The sequence below is a fragment of the Chiloscyllium plagiosum genome, unplaced genomic scaffold (assembly GCF_037043375.1).
Source record: "Chiloscyllium plagiosum isolate Xiang-an unplaced genomic scaffold, Cpla_swu_hap1 HiC_scaffold_4, whole genome shotgun sequence".
In the NCBI taxonomy this organism is placed as follows: domain Eukaryota; kingdom Metazoa; phylum Chordata; class Chondrichthyes; order Orectolobiformes; family Hemiscylliidae; genus Chiloscyllium; species Chiloscyllium plagiosum.
The window spans coordinates 59,542,793-59,562,631 of record NW_028270142.1 but is presented as its reverse complement, the minus strand read 5'-3'; the positions used below and the strand labels follow the sequence as shown (position 1 = coordinate 59,562,631).

Here is a 19,839-nt window from a genome sequence, read left to right as displayed (position 1 = left end):
CCAGGAACAGTTTCCAAGTATATTCCTAAGTCATGACGACAAGTGGTTTGGAGGGGAACTTGCAGGTGATGGCATTCCCATGTATCTGCTATGCTTGTCCTTCTAGAATGAAATGGACATGGTTTGGAAGGTACTGTCTAAGACTTTTTGATTTTCTGCAATGTGTTTGTAGATAGTACACACTGCTTCTACTGACAGTCAGTGGTGGAGGGAGTGAACGTTGAAGGTAATGGATATGTTGCCAACCAGGTAGGCTGCTGTGTCTTGGATGGTGTCATGCATCTCATTCAGGTAAGTGCTGGGCATTGCATAACACTCCTGAGTTGTGATTTGTAGATGCTGAACAGACTTTGGAGAGGATCACTTTGCACTAACCTTTAAGATCATTGTTACTGACATAATTGGAAATTTGCTATTTCCACAACTGGATTTAGACTATTGAGGCAGTAGGGTTCTGTTTATTAATTGAAATAATTCTGATTTTGAATATATTATTATCTTGATTCCTGATGCAATCATTTCCTGAGTATTGAAGCAACAGGCTGATGATAGTTAACGCAGTTGGAAATGTAATTGGATCCTGATTATTAATGATATATGGCATTGATTGTTGATGCAAGCTGATCCTGATTATTGAATGAAGGAAAATTGGCTCTCTACAGAAAGGGCTTTCTTTGCTTTCTGTTAGACAGAATGCACCAACAAAACAAAAATTAAAGGGGTATCACAGCTGTCAGGAATCAAGGTCTCGATTGCTGCCTCAGAGTTAGCAATTCCAAGATCTCATCCAACAACCCTATTTGGGAGCCTTGACAGAGAGCAAGGGGGGATACAGCTCTGCAAATCCTGTAGTATACCTCTCCCGTTCCAGGGATCGGGCAACCTTCTAAAAGAGGATGGAGATTTTCCCTCCTGGCAGGCTCCTTCCTATTAGGGTGTTCTCTTTCCAGAAAAGGGGGGCCACTGGGTGGCAATGACAAGGCAATGGCACCCAAACTCTTAGCAATTCCCACAGCCCCATCTGAGCCTGCCTAACTGGCTCCTACATCCTCAGAGCCCACCTACCTACCTCTTAGGGAACCTGGTCATCAATATGCCCTCAATCTGTGGTTGCAATCCCAGCAGTGACCTCAGCAAGTTGTGGGTGTTGTTGTCAGGTTGCTGGCCCCCTGGGTAGCTAGCAGGTTTTGTGGGGACAGCCCTTAATAGGGACAACCATCCCCGTGCCTACCACTGACAAGGTGTGGCCCTGGGTCTCACTTACTCCAAAGTGGGTTTGTACACCCCTCCCCTCCTTCTAGCCATCATCAAATTCGACCTCAAGTCAGTTTGATTAGGGAATGTAGATTAGTAATGATGGATAGTGATGTGCATGCAAGTGGCATGATAGGGGTGTGGATGAAGTTCCTTTCTTATATATTGTTCCTTGCAAAGTGAGTATCACTGAGCAAGTAAGCATTTAGTGCCCATCAGTAACTGCCCTAGAATCTGGGGCAGTTAAGAATCAATCATTTTGCTGTCCTTACTTGGCAGAGTTCTTTCCCCGAAGGATATTTGTATAAGGATTAGTGGCGAATCCAGGGTGTTCTGTTGGGGAAGCGATGACAGTGCATTGGGTCTGAAATATAGATGTGTGCATCTGGCCTCCAGTTGTTTGACTAAATCCTTCAAAGTCACATCACTGAAGCCTTTCCCATTCTGGTGCAACATATTTCTTGTCAGTGACAATTCTAATTAGGTTATTAGGCCTGTTGTGCATTATTGTAAATTCATGTTTAAAGAATCAGGGTCTATAAAAGGGAAGGGCTGCCTGCTATTTGGCCCCAATGAACAATGTTACAGAGAAAGGTGTAGCATGAGAGCCTGTGGCCATAGCAATGTGGTGGATGTACCAATTTTGTGTGCTGTCCATCTTATTTCAAATTGCCACAGACAAATAACAAATTTCAGCCTGTATGCACATAAAATGTAGGATTTGAACAGTCAGCCATTGAGAAAAATTGATTGACTGGCAAAATAATAATAGGCTAGAATTTAGAAAGAGTCAAAGGAGCCTTGCTAAGTTATTGCAGTACATCGTGGGGATGAGACACACTGTTCCCACTGTGCACCAGTGATGGAGGGAATGAGAATGTAAGGTAGTGGATGTGGTCCAAATCAAGCAAGCTGCTTTGCGCTGGATGGTTTCAAGCTCCTTGGGGAGCCACATTCACCCAGGAAAGTGGGGAGTATTCCATCACGTTCCTGACTTGTGACTTGTAGATAGGGGACAGGCTTTGGGGAGTCAAGTGAGTTATCCACTGCAGAAATGCCAGCCTGATTTGCTCTTATACTCAGCTAAACTTCTAGTCAATAGCAAAGCCCAGGTTGATAATGCAGTGAGATTCAACCATGTTCATGCCTTTGAATGTCATGGGGTTATGGGTCTCCAGTTGGAGATGGTTATTGCTTAACACTTGTGTGGCATTTGCCATGGAGCAAGATAGCACTGCTGCATGTAATAGATGGATTAGGGCATTTTCTAAATGATAAAGGAGGAAACTACAAATGAGCATGGACTTACCAATCTATGAACAGATATTACTAAAACTGGTGGACAGGTACAAAAATTAATGAAAGCATTGATGGAACATTGACTTTAAGCTCAAAAAGACTGAAATACATAGTGGCAAACGTCATGCTAGAGTTAGAGGAAGTTCTGATTTGACTTTATTTTGATTATGATATTCAACTCTTTTATTGAACCTCAGGAGGGGTATATTGTAACTTCAAAGAGCTGCAGCATAGATTCACTGGAATTGCTTCTGTGTTAAGAAAGTTAAAGTGTGAACACAGGTTGCTTGAGGTTAGGCTTGCATTATCTTGAGTATGCAAGGTTAGATATAGGCTAAATGAGGTGATGCATTTTAGCCACTGTCTACTTGAATGGTGAAACAGGTTTGTGAGGTTGAATTGCTTAGTCTTGTTGCTATGTTTCTTATTGGTTAGAAATCATTTATTTTAAAAGAGTAGTAGTAGTTTGAGCAAGTCAACCATTTTCAGGATGGCAACCTTTAATTCATATACTTGGATGAGGAAAGAATTATAGCCAAGGTTGCATTTGACATAAAAATAAGTAGTAAGGCAAGAGAAGAGGATAACACAAAGAGTCTTGCAGGTTAAGTGAATAGGCAAAATCTTGACATATGGAATATTATATGGCAAAATATGAGGTTCTGGAATTTGGCAGGAAGGAGAGAAGAGCTGAATATTATTTAAGCAGAAAACGCTGGCAGAGAGCTACAAAACAGAGAGATTTGAGAGTGCTGGTCCAAGAATCACAAAAAGCTAGCATCCCAAGTTCAGCAGGTAATCGGGAAAGCAAATAGAATGTTAGCCTTTATTTCAAAAGGAGTGGAGGAGAATAGTAGTGTGGCTTTGCTAAAACTGTGCAAGATAGTAGTCAGATCACGTTGAGAAAACAATGGTTTGGGCTCCTTATTTAAGGAAAGATACTCTGACATTGGAGGCAGTCCAGAAGTTTCACAAGGCTGGAGGGATCATGAAGAGAAGTTATGCAGGTTGGGCTTGTATTCTGAGAGATATTGTATTATGATTCTCTTTATTAACTCACTTACAAGCACTCTATACCGCATTTCCATTCACTCATTCATAAAACTGCATTTTTGGCGTACATTTACTCTTACAACTTAAACATAAATTTAACCCATTACTGTTTCTTTACATCTTTCAATTCTTATTGACCCCATGCTACAAAGAACAATCAGACTTGATTCTGTATCAAAGGTTACCCCTGAATAAGTGTTAATACTATAACCTACTCAGAACAATGCCACCCCACTGTCGTAGCTCCATAACTCATGGAAAGATCATATTAATTAGCCCCTGGTGATTCAGTGGTTAGCACTGCGGCCTCACAGTGCCAGGGACCAGAGTTCCAATCTAGCCTCGGGCGACTGTCTGTGTGGAGCTTGCACATTCTCCCCGTGTCTGCATGGGTTTCCTCCAGGTGTTCCGGTTTCCTCTCTCAATTCAAAAATGTGCAGGTTAGGTGAATGGGTCATGCTAAATTGCCCATAGTGTTCAGGAATGTGTGGGTTAGGTGCATTAGTCAGGGATAAATATAGTGGAATGGGTGTGGGTGGGTTACTGTTCGGAATGTCAGTGTGGACTTGTTGGACCAAATGGCCTGTTTCCACACCATAGGGATTCTATGATTCTATGAATCCTTTCTCGGGACCTGAATAGGTTGCAGGACATCAAGTAGTTTTCTCCACTAACATGTCCCTACAGTCTGCTGCTATTTATCTCTCTGAAATTTCCTTATATGCAACTGACTTGTCCGACACTGTACTACCAATTTCTACCTTTTATTTAGGTTTACCATCTTGTACTAACATATGGATTTATACTTTTAAAATAAACATTAAATCAGACCGCTACCCCCTTTAAAAAACTTACTATCCAAACAGCGCCTGAATGAACGTGTAAGAACCGTCAAAACCAGTAATAGTAAATGAAATCTCATGACCCAGCTGTGGGAGATCAGTTTAATATCCTCTATACTTTTATTTAGTACATATGTAATTTCTCCTTTATTTATATCATACAGGTCTAGTATTTTTACGAACATTACTAACTTTAAAGGCACAAGGACAAACACCTCTTAATTATGCAAACTCAGACCGGACAGATGCTCTAATCCCGTTAGGAGTAATAGCCAGCATTTAGCAAGTGCTTAAACCATCTCCTACTTCTCCAGGATAGACGTCATACAAATGTGTGTACAACATATACAACCATGTGACAACGTAGTGCTAAAATGTTAATGTAAAAATGGTGGATAAAGAGGCTACTGTAAAACTGTACTTTGCATTCCATCGCTGCCTGGTACTGTGCTACTGCGGATGCTTAAAATAGCCTACATCATTCACTGACCTTGGTCATTATTGATCATGATCCCACAATTCCTTGGAGTTTAGAAGAATGAGAGGTAACTTCATTGAAACATAAAGGATTTTTAGGGAGGTGGGGGGAGAATGACAGGATAAATGCTGCAAGGTTATTTTCCTTTCTGGGAGAATAGAGATCGAGAGATGATAATCCCAAAATAAAGGTTTACCAAGTTAGGTCAGAGGTGAGGAGGAATTTCTTCTGTCAGAGAATAGATAATCTGTGGAATTCATTGCCACAGAAGGCTGTGGAGACTGTCATCAAACATGTCAAGGCAGGAAAATGAGGTTGAGGATTATCAGATCAGCCATGACCTTGTGAATGGCTGAGCAGACCTGAATGTTTCCCATGTCTTATGGTCTCACCTCTCCATGTAGACAATCACTAACACTGATTCAATACCGCAGATGCTGGAAAGTGAAACAAAAGCAAGACGAGATTTTCTGTTCCATTCTGACAAAAGGTGATGAACTTCTCACATAATCTTATTTCTCATTTGTTAGATGGCACCTGACCTGTTGAGCATTTCCACCAATTTCTGTCTTTGCCTCTGTACTGCCATTCAAGTAGGGGTGGCACAGTGGTTAGCACTGCTGCCTCACAGCACCAGGGTCCCAGGTTCGATTCCAGCCTCGGGTGACTGTCTTTGTGGAGTTTGCACATTCTCCCCATGTCTGCGTAGGTTTCCTCCCAAAGTCACAAAGATGTGCAGGCCAGGTGAATTGGCCATGCTAAATTACTCATAGCGATAGGTGCATTAGTCAGAGGGAAATGGGTCTGGGTGGGTTACTCTTCGGAGGGTTGGTGTGGACTGGTTGGGCCGAAGGGCCTGTTTCCACACTGTAGGGAATCTAATCTAATCTAACCTAATCTAATTGCCTTCTCAATTCTCTCAAACATATTTCAAGATTGAAAGATATCCTGTTTGAAGACCACCACAATATTATTTGTCACCACATCATGTTATAAAACATTCAGGAATTCACAGTTCAAAAGCAGAGGTGGCCTTTCCCTTTAATTGTAGGTTTCTCAAAATATGTAATCCAGAAACGTTTTCATAATCTGAGTAAACAGAACACCAGCAGCAAGATTAAAAATAAGTAGTTTGTGATTATTTCAGATTGCATCTTCAAATACCAATTTCCTTTCTTTAACATTAGAATACAGTTGCACTATGGAAATAACCTTCCTATTGCAGATGAACTAAGAACTCATTTATATAGGCATATTAATATTTGTGTGTGTAGAAACAATAGAACGGTTTAACTTAATCTCATTTTAACATCATCTTTGTGAATCAGCATGAATTTGTTAACATGATCAAAACTTATCCAATACTTATATGAAATATGCAATATGAGGTTGATCTGCAATTATGAAATTCCTTGCAAGTTTAAAAGTAGCTAATTGAATTTTCCTTGCAATTCAATACTTTCAAAATGAATTTCATAAACAGGCAGTGGATTGTCCTCTGATTTTCTGCATACACTATAGCACACGAAGGTGCATGCATTTTATAATAATATAACTTCTAGCAAAATGAGCAAGAGATTCACCAACTTCATTGTTGTCTCACTAATACACCACAACAGAGGGAATGGAATGTAATCCGAAAGCAAGCAAATGATTGGAATTCTATACACTGTAAAACTTCTAATCTAATATACAAGTGGAAATTACACCCAAATGACACAGGAGATAAAAGGAAACTCTTTTCTCTATTTTGAATAGAACATAAAAAACATTAAGTTCAAGAATATACATGCAAACAAAATCACAACACAAACCTTGCTTATTTTTATGCCATGATGTTGCAGGAAATTTACACAACATAGGTACATAGCACATGCTAATCATGATGAGGCGATTCTGCCCACAATTCAATTAAGGGAATAGAAACAGCAAATTTCTATTGAAATTGTAGTGAGAAATTTTAACACTTCGAACCCTGTAGATTTCAAAACACACATCAAATGATTTTGTTTGCAAAACATAAACTACAGAAACCAATTAATTTGTAAATTACTTATGTTTCTCCCTTGGTGTTGCATGCCAACACAGAACACCTATCCTTAACATTAGTAAATGCAATTCAGTACTTGGATCCCTCAAAACATACAACCAGACACATACCAATATCAGTTGAAGTTTCTGGTTAGTTTAGTCAATTATCTTGGATTCTCAGTGAAGGTGATCTGCATAAATTAGTTATACTTTAATTGACAACAGTTTGTTTTTCCTCCTCAACTAAGATTTTGTTTGCAACTAACTCTCAATTCACGACAAATAAACCTCCCAGGCTACTTTACTATTGATCGGTTGGTTAGGATAGTTGAGCATTAGTGATTGAATGTTAATTGATCAGAGAGATGACCATTGCAGGAAAAGTATGTTTCTGCACAATGACAGTGTAAAGCTTTCTGTAGACTGACCCATTACACAATTAAAGTTTCTGAATTGTGACACGAGTTGTTTTCCTGGTTGTGCACTTGAGCATACTGTAGATTGTGGTGTACAAGTCGATCTGTGAAGCCTTAGAAATAGGAAAGTTTTTTTACATGGCAAGTATGAAAGCCTGGTGTAGGGCGGTTGCTATTTTGAATGTGAGAAACAGCAGAATACCAGTAATTTATATTAGCTTAATGTGACAGGGATTATTTAGTGAATTAATTGCACAAAAATATCTCTAACCACTATCAAAACGTTTTAAAACCATTAAATTCATAGTTTTCAGCATCTGCCAATGTTCATTCTCAGTCACTATGGCTATGGCATCATTGTAAGGATCCCACTCTGTTGTGGCATTCACCACCCCTCCACATAAAATCACTCCCATACTTTTTGAATGATTTAATGACACTCAATTTCACAACTTGATACTGAATTCACAAAACATCAAGTGGAGCAACATACATATTTCCCCGTGCTTTGCAAAGGTTTTTCTGTCCGTCAACCATCCACCATGAACATGGTGAGTCATGCATTGAATTGCTGAATTATGGAAGTCAATCATAACCCAACACTCTGCCCCGGCTGGGTATATAACTAAGTGATATACCTGATCTCACTAGTCATGTGGGAATTGAACAAGCCTCACACTAATAATCTGAATATTGACATAGGCCATTGGGATACCTATTCCAAATGTGACTATTCCATAACTATATTCAATCTTCATCTATCTAGCCATTGTCAAGGATGTAAACAAAAGCAGGGAACTTGAGGGTCAGCATGGTTTTAAGTTTGAAAATTATCAAGTATTTTAATATCATTGCAGGATAGTATGTGAATCTGGTCTTCTCATGACTTGTAAGTTCCACTGGAATCAATTGTTTTATAACTTTTCCATTGCACAGTTTGGCTACTGGCATTTGAGTTTCATTGAAATTTTGCCCATGTTCCTAACATGACCCAATGGGTATTTGTGATTTTGCCACTTTTTGATGACAAATTGCTGGGAACAGGCCATTTTGGCATCTGTTCTTTGGGTAGGTACCAAGTGATTTAGTCCCTCTACCACAATACTAGACAGTTTTTATTCCATGACATAGTCACATCAATTAGATGTTGGTCGTAAAATCTTGCAGCATTGCATATATACACAGTGCATGTATATAAATTTCATTTCTGGTGCTGGCATAAACAATTTGATGATTTCTAGAAGCCCATTCCGATGCATATTGCTCAAAATCAGGCCAGTAGTTGGTCCCTATTCTGAAGGCATATTTGGTCCTGGGCATCTTCTTTAGGTCAGATTCTCCTTCTTCTATTCTCACAGCAGTTTTTCACCAATACAGAATTTCCTTGCTCTAGCAGTTATTTGCTGAGTTAGCAAATGTTACCACTCCTAGCTTGGCAACAGCCTGGAGCTTTGTTTGTTTAACTGCAGGACCCACTTCTTTCACCATGTCTTACATGGTCCTCTCCATATGGGCATGGTAAGAGATAGTTAGATTCCTTTGCATTATCTACTTGATTTCCTATCCCAACTTATATATTTCAAAGTAAGGAAAACACATCACTCTGAGGATGAAAAATTTAGGCCAATCACTAATGCAAGTATAGCATTTCATAGCGGAAATATTTGGGAAAGTCAACTTGTAACTTGAGCACATAGAAAAGCATGACTTCTAAAACAAATAAAAAGTTGGGTCACTTTTTGGCATGATCTACGATATTTACATTTTTAGTTCTCTCAATCGTCTGTGCATATTCTTCATGAGACTTTCCCATTAGTAAGCTATATTGAGGAAACAGTAAATAGCAGTAAGGAAAATAGTCATGCTAAGATGTGAGGATATGTTATGAACTGCAAGGCATTCTCTGGAAGATTAAACTGAAAAGCAAGAAAAAAGATTTGTTAAGGTTGCAGATAGACATTTACCAGCATTATTTAAGGGAGACAATTATTTGTGTGTTATTGTGAAGCCTGCAGTATAGTGTCCTATAAACTATATTAAAATATGTACATGTACGACTTATGCACTACTTCTTCCATTATAAGTTCTGCTGTTCACAGTTATGGCAGACCTTCCTCTGTAAACTAATCAAACTCTAATTGCAGTCTCCCATGAGTGGTGGAATTATAACTTCTCAATATCTCCCAATTCCTCAACATGCCAAGAGACATCAATCCTCCAACTTGCAAGTTGCTGCAAGTTTTGTTATTTAACCATAATTAGTAGAACAAAATTAAAGTACTATTTAAAAATAAAAACAGAATAAATGATTTTAAAATGGAAACAGTATTGTATCTGTATGCCCTGGTCTAATAAACTTTTGTTATCTTCATTTTAGACTACACTTGATCGCAATTCCCTTTGGAAAGCTTTCAACTGAAGTCAACTGGAAGGAAAATGGGGTTAGGTACACTACCTTGCTGTTGTCTATTTTACACTGCTGTCAAACTTTAAGAATTCACCTTGTGTGCACTGTAACAGGGATTGACCGCATAGCAAAGCACAACAAGCTCTTTGACAAAGAGCTTTACAATAAGTAGTTTTACAGAATACATTTCCCTTCCACATCTTTCAATTGACAGACTAGAACTTCATTTAACTTGGGTTTAGCAACTCTAATATATTGAGCATCCTAATTATAAACTCCAGAGGAATTCCATCTCAGATTTATATTCACCCTCTTAATGCTAAAACACTGGATTTGACTGACTCCTAATATACTTGAATATTAACATTTCTCACACAAGGTTACAACATAAACATTCACCAAACTATGTACTGCTTGCTTTTCTTTCGATTTGAATGTAATGGGATGAAAAGTAACCAGCATTTGATCTGCTAGGGCTCATCTCTCACAGACGTAATTATCTGTTCCTTCCAGTTCCACAACTAAGAGGCACAAGGTTACAGAAAAACAAAATCAAATCCTTTATAAATTATCCCCTCTCTATTCCAAATTTAAAAAATACCTAAAAGATTTCTGTTCAAAGTAACTACAATCATTGTAACAATATATTCACACAGCTGAAAAAATTCTGTAATAATTCCAGACACAGTGTTTAATTAATTAAACAGCCATTTACAAATTCAGAATTAAAAAGCAAACAGGGCTAAAAGATGGCATGTTCAGCCACAAACAAGTGGCCAAGCCACTGGTGATGTAATTGCAGGAAGCAGAAACACAGTCACACTAAATGTCGTATTCTTCATTTTGGAATTAGAATTGCCCAGCAGTGCTGGGATCGCACTGAAGGAGACGGACGATAGAAGGATCACTTTTGGCACCTCGGATGAACTCCTCAAGGGATAGCTTTCCTATAAAAAAAAGGAGAATATCTAAACATAGATAATTTAAGAATAGTCAAGCAGACTGGAAAAATGGAAAGTACAGATGAATGGGAACATGATATATACAGCAGAGTTCTGAACACAATATTTTTATTTTTTAAAAATTTTCAATAACAAGCACTACATTTCTCGAGACATCAGATGTAATTGTGTATTTCAAAAAACATTTTTTTCACCACTGAACTGCCTAAATCTGCACTTAAATCAACACTTCATCCCTCACATCTTAATGCCAAATGGTTTTCATGCTCTTTCATTGTGAATTAATCCATATAACTAGCTGAAAAATCTTAACTGTCAAGAGTGAGGTAGAAGACCTCCCACAGTCTCCATGTAGGTCAGTGCATTGTAAAGTTAGGTACAAAACAGCATGAGAAAAACATGCAAAGACTCGAAGTAATAATGGACTTTGGAAAGAGATGTAACCATGACAGGCACATATTCCCCTCAGCTTCATTTCCCTTCCGCATGTTTCCAGTTCCGATGATTTAGCTTACCTCAATATTATATATCACAGATCAGTGTGGATATATTGGATAAACCCATTTTTAAAAAGTAACTGCAGTAATGATGGAAACTGTTTTTTTCAACACAAATTCAAATAGCAGTCCGGATGTTAAAAATTAACAGGCAGGTTCTTTCATCATCAGATTGGTCAGGATGAAGAAATTTGGTTTTGAGATGTAAAGCCAAATTGGTCCTTTGAAAAGCAACGAGTGTTTTATTTATAGAATCAAAATGATGCCAATCTGGCACAAATGTGGCTTCAGTTGCTGGAAAGGTTAAAATATGTAAATTTAGAGACAGATGTAATATATCTAAATGGCTGAACCATCAAGAGAAGAGTGTTCAAATGTAAACTGTTTTAACATATCAATCCAACTTGCTTATTAGCTTATAATACAAAGAAATGACTGATTCAGCCGTCTTTTGGTTTGGAAAATATACCACATCTTTCATCATTATCTTGAGTCCAATTTCTGGAATTGTATTGAAGTTCATCAGCCAACAAGATTGTATTGCTTATATTAAAAAAAAAATCACATCAGTAAAGGCTTATGAAAGTCTACATTATCAAAATACATTGCTGTGTAATAAATTTGTTGAGAAGTACATTCTGGAAAATAACAATTCAACTCCTGCGGATATTCTCCTCTCATTGTTCTTTTTAAATTAGACTAGGTTCCCTACAGTCCACATCGACCCTCTGAAGAGTAACCCACCCAGACCTATTTCCCTCTGACTAAAACTACGGGCAATTTAACATGGCCAATTCACCTGACCTGCACATCTTTGGACTGTGGGAGGAAACCGGAGCACCCGGAGGAAACCCACGCAGACACTGGGAGAATGTCTGTGTGGAGTTTGTACAGTCACTAGAGGCTGGAATCCTTTTCATTACAGATTTACATGCGAGGGTCATGTCCGTGTCCCAGACTGGGGAGCTAATAAAGATAACCAATTTCAGTGCTCCTTGTTACAACCGATATATGAGGATGGCTTACGGAGAAAGAACCAGAGCTCACAGACAAGATATCAGACTCAACTATAATATTAGTCCACAAATAAATTGCTTGACAACACTGGCATTCTGATAGTCCCTGGTTTCTAAAAGCTTGGTATAACTGATTAAACAGGACAAAATATCCCTATTGCTGGCCCAAATTAATCTCAGTTAGGCTGTGCTCATGATGGGAAATTTGCTACTCCTGACTGCTATTCAGTGACCAATACTAGAAAATGTCCGTGCGTTAACAATAGATAAGTAATCAGTGGGTTCCACTGTGACAGTGTTTGCCCTCATGATGGACCTATCTGTCAATGCCCAAAGGCTCATCTATATAAAAAAAAGTTATTTTAAGCTGCTACTGAAAATAATCTAATACTGTAGCTCTTCAGCAAATGCAGACAAAAGTGGAGAGAAAAATAAAATCTTTCAGCATCTAACACACTTTTGAAGAATAGCAACTTGAGCCTAAGCATCAGAGATAGCCAGTGTTTATAGATTAATGGGTCAGCAGGACAGAAGGAAATATTGTAATTGAAAAAATGTAATGATAATTTTCAAGGTAAAGTAATATCAGTGGCTACCAAAACAAAGACACATTTAATTCCTCTGTGCTATTTTAATGCACTCATTACTTCAGACAGTCTTAGTTTGTGCTTAGAAAACACTGAATCAACAACAGATAGGAATTTTTATGGTGAAGTTAAAAAGTGCTAATAATATTGTATTCATGCATGTGTAAATGGAACTGAAACATTTAGCATTTATTTTATGTTCTTCAACTAGTCACTTTGGTAAGAAATGTATAAAGTTACAGTTTATGTTTTGCTTCCCCTTTTAAATACATCCTTTGGGAGTTCTCCAAGATACTTGCCGTAAAAGGTAAGTGCCATGCACAGTAGCATATTCTATAAATACTCTATTATGAAGAGAGCTATGGATAAAGGGTTGTACTTTCAACCAACACTGCTGAACATTCTAGCACCAAATTACTTGTGGTCTGTTTTTAATCAGTGATATCAACCAAGTTATTTGCAGAGATTGTATAAACATTATCAGTCAATAAATGTTGACTTGTAGGTTATTGACAGTGTCATGTCTTATGTAATAGATTATAAAGATGAGCTGTCTGGTGAAATTTTGTAAGAGATAAAGACTCGAGATTACTGTAGAACTCATGAACTCACCATCTCGGTTGGTATCCATCTGTCTGAATATTTTTTCCGTCCTTTTCTCAGGTGTTGACTCATCTTCTGGCATCTTCATCACAGAAGAAACCATTTTATAGATTGCCTATAAAACATTTTGAAAAGTACATCTAGCAGTTTTGCATCGACACAGGTTCACATTCATCAGTTGCTGCAGAGTTTGTCTATCAGCCTAATATTGAGTTGAGTTATGTGCTGATGCATTAAATACAAACTTGAATGAAATTATTTTCATTTCCTTTTGGAGGCTAAGATAATATGAAGGCAATCTGCTCCCTGTTACAAGCTTTGGCCTTGCCTGGGATATTGCTTTGTTACATTGTGATGAGTCGCTACCATAAGCATTCCAAGGGACTATATTTGTTAATGGGTCAATTTTTCCCAATATCAAATCATATCATCATAAAAGTTAGGAGCATAACAATAATATCCATGATCTGAGCTTGACATAAAAGCAAAATACTACAGACATTGAAAATCTGAAATGAAACCAGAAATTGTTGGGAATACTAAGCAGATCTAACAGCATCTGTGGAAAGAGAAACAGTTAATGTTTTGGATTGAATTTGATGCTTCTGCACTTCATATTTGATCAGCTGAGTATTTCCACTTTCACATGCAGCCTTATGCATGATTTGAGGAGAAAGTGAGGACTGCAGATGCTGGAGATCAGAGCTGAAAATGTGTTGCTGGAAAAGCGCAGCAGGTCAGGCAGCATCCAAGGAGCAGGAGAATCGACGTTTCGGGCATGAGCCCTTCTTCAGGAAGAAGGGCTCATTCCTGAAGAAGGGCTCATGCCCGAAACGTCGATTCTCCTGCTCCTTGGATGCTGCCTGACCTGCTGCACTTTTCCAGCAACACATTTTCAGCTCTTATGCATGATTCTCCAATCATACTGAAGGTAGCCAGAAATGCATTGGTGAGATAAAGTCAGCTTTTAAATGTAAAAACAGCCATATTATAGAATCCCTACACTGTGGAAGCAGGCCTTTCAACCCATCGAGTCCACACCAACCTAGACCCATTCCCCTACCTTTCCCTGTAACCATGCTTTTCCCATGGCTAATCCATCTAATCTGCACATCTTTGGACTGTGGGAGGAAACCCATGCAGACATGGGGAGAATGTGGCAAACTCCACACAGACAGTCACTCAAGGTTAGAATCAAACCCAGGTACTTAGCGCTGTGAGGCAGCAGTGCTAGCCAATGAGCCACTGTGCTGCCCCAATTGTATCGGAAAGCATAAAAAAATGATCTCAAACACATTAAACAATAATATTAGACACCATCAAGTATTTCCAAGAGAGAAAATCACATTGCTCTAAGTGCTGAAAGATCATTATAAACAAATCTCACCTCAATTCATCAAAATGCCTGAATCCAAGAGAACAAGAAAAGTAATGAACCATACACTGCACTCTCTCTACTACTCTTAACTATTCCTATTTGGCCTGCTGTTTGTGACTAGCTCTAGGTTTGATATCACCAGGGTTTTCCTTGCTAGACTAGGCTTCTTCCCAAGGCAAAAGTGAGGACTGCAGATGCTGGAAACCTCCATTCCTGATGAGGGGCTTTTGCCCGAAGCATCGATTTCCCTGCTCCTCGGATGCTGCCTGACCTGCTGTGCTTTTCCAGCACCACTCTGATCTAGGTTTCTCCCCCAAGCCTTGTTGTCTGGCTGACCAAATATCTTCTTTCTTCTTCCCGAGCAGAAGTGAAAGACTGTGATTGTCACTCCATCTCCCACTCAGAAACTCAAACCTGTCAACTACAATTAATGATCCATTCTCACAGAAATCCATCATTACTAAAATAAAGATCTGCATAGAATTTACAGCACAAAACCAATTCTCAGCAGTTATCCTCACACTGAGCTCATCTCAATATTTGTGAACATTCACTAGAATTCCAAACAACTTTAATTATCTAAATTACTCTGTAGTAGATGTCTCCTCTGAATTCTGAATTACTGTTCCTAACTCTGCTGCTTTATGAATTTAACCCATTGAGAATTACATTTCCCTCAAAAGATAAAAGGTCAAGAAGGTATATGGCATGCTTGCCTTCATCATTCGGGGCATAGAGTATAAAAATTGGCAAGTCATGTTGCAGCTGTACAGAACTTTAGTTAAGCCCCCTTTGAAATATTGCATACAGTTTTGGTCGCCCCACTACCTGAAGAATGTGGAAGGTTTGGTTTACCAGGATGTTACCAGTATGTTACCTGGTTTGGAAGGTATTAGCAATGAGAAGATATCGGACAAACTCAGTTTATTTTCACTTGAACTTCGGAGGTTGAGCAACAACCTGAAAAAGGTTTACAAAATTATGAGAGGCAGGGATAAATATGAGTCAGAGTCTTTTACCCAGGGTGGAATTGTCAATTATTAGGGGACATAGGCTTAAGGTAAAAGGAGACATGAGAGGCAAGTTCTTTTTACGCAGAGGGTGGTTAGTGCCTGGACTGCACTGCCAAAGGAGGTGGCAGAAGCAGATACAATAACAACATTTAAGAGGCATCTTGACAGATGCATAAATAGGCAGGGAATAGATACCATCCACATTTTAAAATAGCACCAATTCTCAGCCCAATCTTGGTGGACCAAAGGGCTTGTTAGTGTGCTGTATTGCTCTTTGTAATTTACACAATACTTCCCATGGAAGCACAATTCTAAACCTAAGAGTGTGATATCCCACTCCAAAACCTCAATGATGTGCTTTGAGTAACAGAACTTACAATTTTTCTGGAACAAATTCTTATCACAATATCATTACTGCAAGATACTCACGATCTTCTGTGAGGAAGTATTTTAATGCTCTAACCTGTTTCCATTCATGTTCCACAATGCAATCTAAAAAGAGTGCTAGCGGGTTGTGGATTCCTTTGTTCTGTTGCAGCTCCTTGTCCTTCTAGTTTTGTTTTAGTAAGACTGGTGACAAAAAGGCTGTGGAAGGGCGGCCACTAAGATTTCTTGGTAGCATCAGGAAGAAATTATTGCCCCCATTTAAAATTACACATTCAGATTCATACAATAAATTTAACATCTGATTCAATTCAGATTGGCTGAACTGCACTTCAGAGAACTCGGTCAAGAAAATCCTCCCAGTGGTGTAGTAGGGGGCACTTACCTGACATTGAGCTGAATATAATGAGAATGGTACTATTGCTGGCTCTGTCTGTGTGTGACCCTCAGGGGGCATGAGGCTGATGCTAGCTAATGATAATCATTTGCTGTCCATTACTGACATTCCTCACCCCAATGACTCTCAGCAATTCACCAAGAGTGAATAATATGCAAAATACAAAGTGTATCTCATATGCTTTACTGCTATGAAATACATTCCACCAAATGAATAGGGTCAATAGGCTAAATGGTTTTCTTTCAAATTCACATCAAGAATGTTTAAATAGATTTGAGGACAGAACCTGATACAGCAATTTTTTAAAATTAGAACCACTGCCTCTAAAGTGATTACTCATAGGAATAAATGTGGATGCAATCACAGAATTCCTACAGAGTGGAAGGAGGTCATTCAGCCCATCAAATCCAAACAGACCCTCCGAAAAGCATCCCACCCAGATCCACATCTCTAACCTATCGCTGTAACCCCATATTTACCATGACTAATCCATCTAGCCTGCACATCCTTGAACACTGTGGGCAATTTAGCATGGCCAATCTAACTAACCTGCATATCTTTCAACTGTGGGAGGAAACCAGAGCACCCAGAGGAAATCCACACAGACACGGAGAATATGCAAACTCCACACAGTCACCTGAGGGTGGATTCGAACCTGGGTTCCTGGTGCTGTGAGGCAGCAGTGCTAACCAGTGAGCAACCATGCAATGAAGACTTACCATGTTGAGTACTTCAACAACACTTACAATCAGAGGGGCTCAGGCTTCCACTACTTAAGAGATTACAGTGTTAGTGATGAAGGCTAACGGAGCCCATTATCCTCATCAAACGAGGCAGCCACACCAACTCATTCAACTGAACTGGAAGTGGCTGGCAAGGGTCCTGAACCCAGAAGGGGGGTTAACTTAAAAGGGTCAATAGATTAAATGGAGGTCCAACATAAAAGGCAAATCAACAGAAAAAGTTAACACAAAGATAGGATGACTGCAAAGGAAAGGAAAGTAATTCAACTTAAAAGACCTTTAAATACACAGTTACAATCATAATACAGCCTCCGAGTTAGGTTAACATCACACTATGCCTTTATGGAGACTAGGTGATTGAGCAGCCATCAGAAGTATGATTTATAATGGTTGCCGTTTTTCATGAATCTTACAATTAGTTTAAAATTTAAGTCACTGAAATTGTTGCAGTTTGTTTACTTGCTTGCTGCTTGGAACAAATTTTAGCAGAATTGTCTCGGTCGTTTTTTTTTAACCACATTCATTCAAAGTGCAGCTCTCTCATTTTTCAAACTCACAGACTGCTATATGTAACAGTGGTTTTGCCAATAAACACAGCCCATAATTAAACCTCTGGGAGCTAAGAATCACCTTGGACAAGTCCAGGAGAACGGAAGGTCTACTTGATAGACAGTATAAAGTATATTCATGAAGCATGTTTTCAACTGTGCTAAAAGAAAACAGGAGCATGTTCTGTTTTGTGATTTAAATATAAGTTGCCTCCCAAAATAATGTTTAGTCTATAGTGTTTTTAGTCTTTTGTTATTGTAAAACTCTTATAATGTGAAATCTTGCTGTGTCACCCTTACAGCTACTAACTTTTAAACAAAATTTGAACTTCCCGTTATCAGTGTGTACATAGATTGTAACACCAATCTCAGATGATCTGCTACTGAAACCCTCATTTACGTCTTTCTTACCTCAATACTCTATTTCAATCCACTCTTGGCAGATTTCTCACATTCTTCACTCTGTAAACTTGAGGTCAACTAAATCTTTGCTGTCTATATAACTGTATAAACATTAGTTAGGTCACAGACAAAGTATTGTGCAGTTCTAGAGTCCACATTATAGGAGCATTGTGATTGCACTAGTGAGGGTGCACTGGTGAGGGAGAAAGGATTTACCAGGATGTTGTCAGAGCTAGCGAGTTTTACTTATCAAGGGAGATTGGATAAACTGGGACTGTTTTCCTTGGAACAGAGGATACTGAAGGGGGACATGATTAAAATATATAAAATCTTGAGAAGCATAGATAAGGTAGACAGGAAGAAACTTTTTCCCCTGTTAGAGGGACCAATGACCATGGGACATTCCTTTAAGGTAAGGGGATTTAGAGACAATGAGGGGAAAAATGTTTTCATCCCAACAGTGATGGGAATCTGGAACTTACTGCTTGTAAGGGAAGTGGAGGAAGAAATCCTCGTAACATTTAAATAGTATTCAGATATATACGCGATGCCAAAACATGCAAAGCTATGGGCCAAGTACTGAAAAATGGAATTAGAATAGTGAGATAGTTGTTTTTGACCAGCACACACCCAATGGGCCAAAGGGTCCTGTGCTATAGACTTCCATAACTCTATATTTTAACTTGCACCAAGTCCTATTCCCATATTACTCCTATGCTGGATGCTGACATACAACAGATCCTTGTTAAGCATTGCCATGATTTTAAAATTCTCCTATTTGTTTTCATTTGCCACGCTTGTCCCTACCCCTACAAACAGCTCCAGCACCACAAATCTCTCAAGATAACTGCACTCCTCTCATTCTGGTCTCTTGAATATATCCATTTGCTCCAACACTGGTGGCTGTCCTTCAAGTTACCTTGGCCCCAAACTCTGGAAAATTGCTCCTACACATCTGTCTGTATACCTCACTTTGCTCCTTTATAATACTCCTTAAAACCTACCACTTTGACCAAGACTTTGATCATTGGATTTATTATTTCATTATATGGCTCTGCAAAGTTAAACTTTTTCAGACAGCAGAAATTAGTGTACCAATGGATCAACATATGCATTGACACAATGGAGTTACAACAATACAGTTTCAGTGTTTTTTGCAAAACATGTAATTTACCCATAGCCTGTTCATAATTTGAAGCAAGAACTGTACTAAAACACTGATTCACAGTTATTGTTTTCTGCTTCTAGACTGAAGATGGCACTACGTTTGTGCTTATATTTGAGAAATAAATGGCATCCTATTAAACTTATACCGCATGAAATTGTTAAATTACATAGGATTACACAGAATGTACAGCACAGAAAAAGCCATTTGACCCAATGCCAGTGTTTATGCAGCAGTCATGCCTCCTCCCAGCTTTTCTCTACTTTTATACTCATTGACTCCCATCTCATCTGCATTTTTAGTTTCCCTTTAAATGTATCTATAATATTCTCTTCAACTACTCCCTGCTGTGGTATATTCCATA

The 19,839-nt window shown here is 38.7% G+C and overlaps 1 protein-coding gene across 11 annotated transcripts in view; it reads right to left on the bottom strand.

Moving 5' to 3' along the window:
* Positions 1–4,545: 4,545 nt before the first annotated feature.
* LOC122549160 (neurocalcin-delta) overlaps positions 4,546–19,839 on the bottom strand; it is a 356,229-nt gene continuing 340,935 nt past the window's right edge. For all 11 annotated transcript variants that reach the window (XM_087986280.1, XM_087986275.1, XM_087986278.1 and 8 more), the window contains 2 exons: positions 13,455–13,560; positions 4,546–10,727 (listed from right to left, as the gene is read on the bottom strand). In XM_087986280.1, coding sequence (XP_087842406.1) covers positions 10,630–10,727; positions 13,455–13,560 — 204 coding nt within the window. In that variant the 3' untranslated portion in view covers positions 4,546–10,629. The remainder of the gene's footprint in view (positions 10,728–13,454; positions 13,561–19,839) is intronic.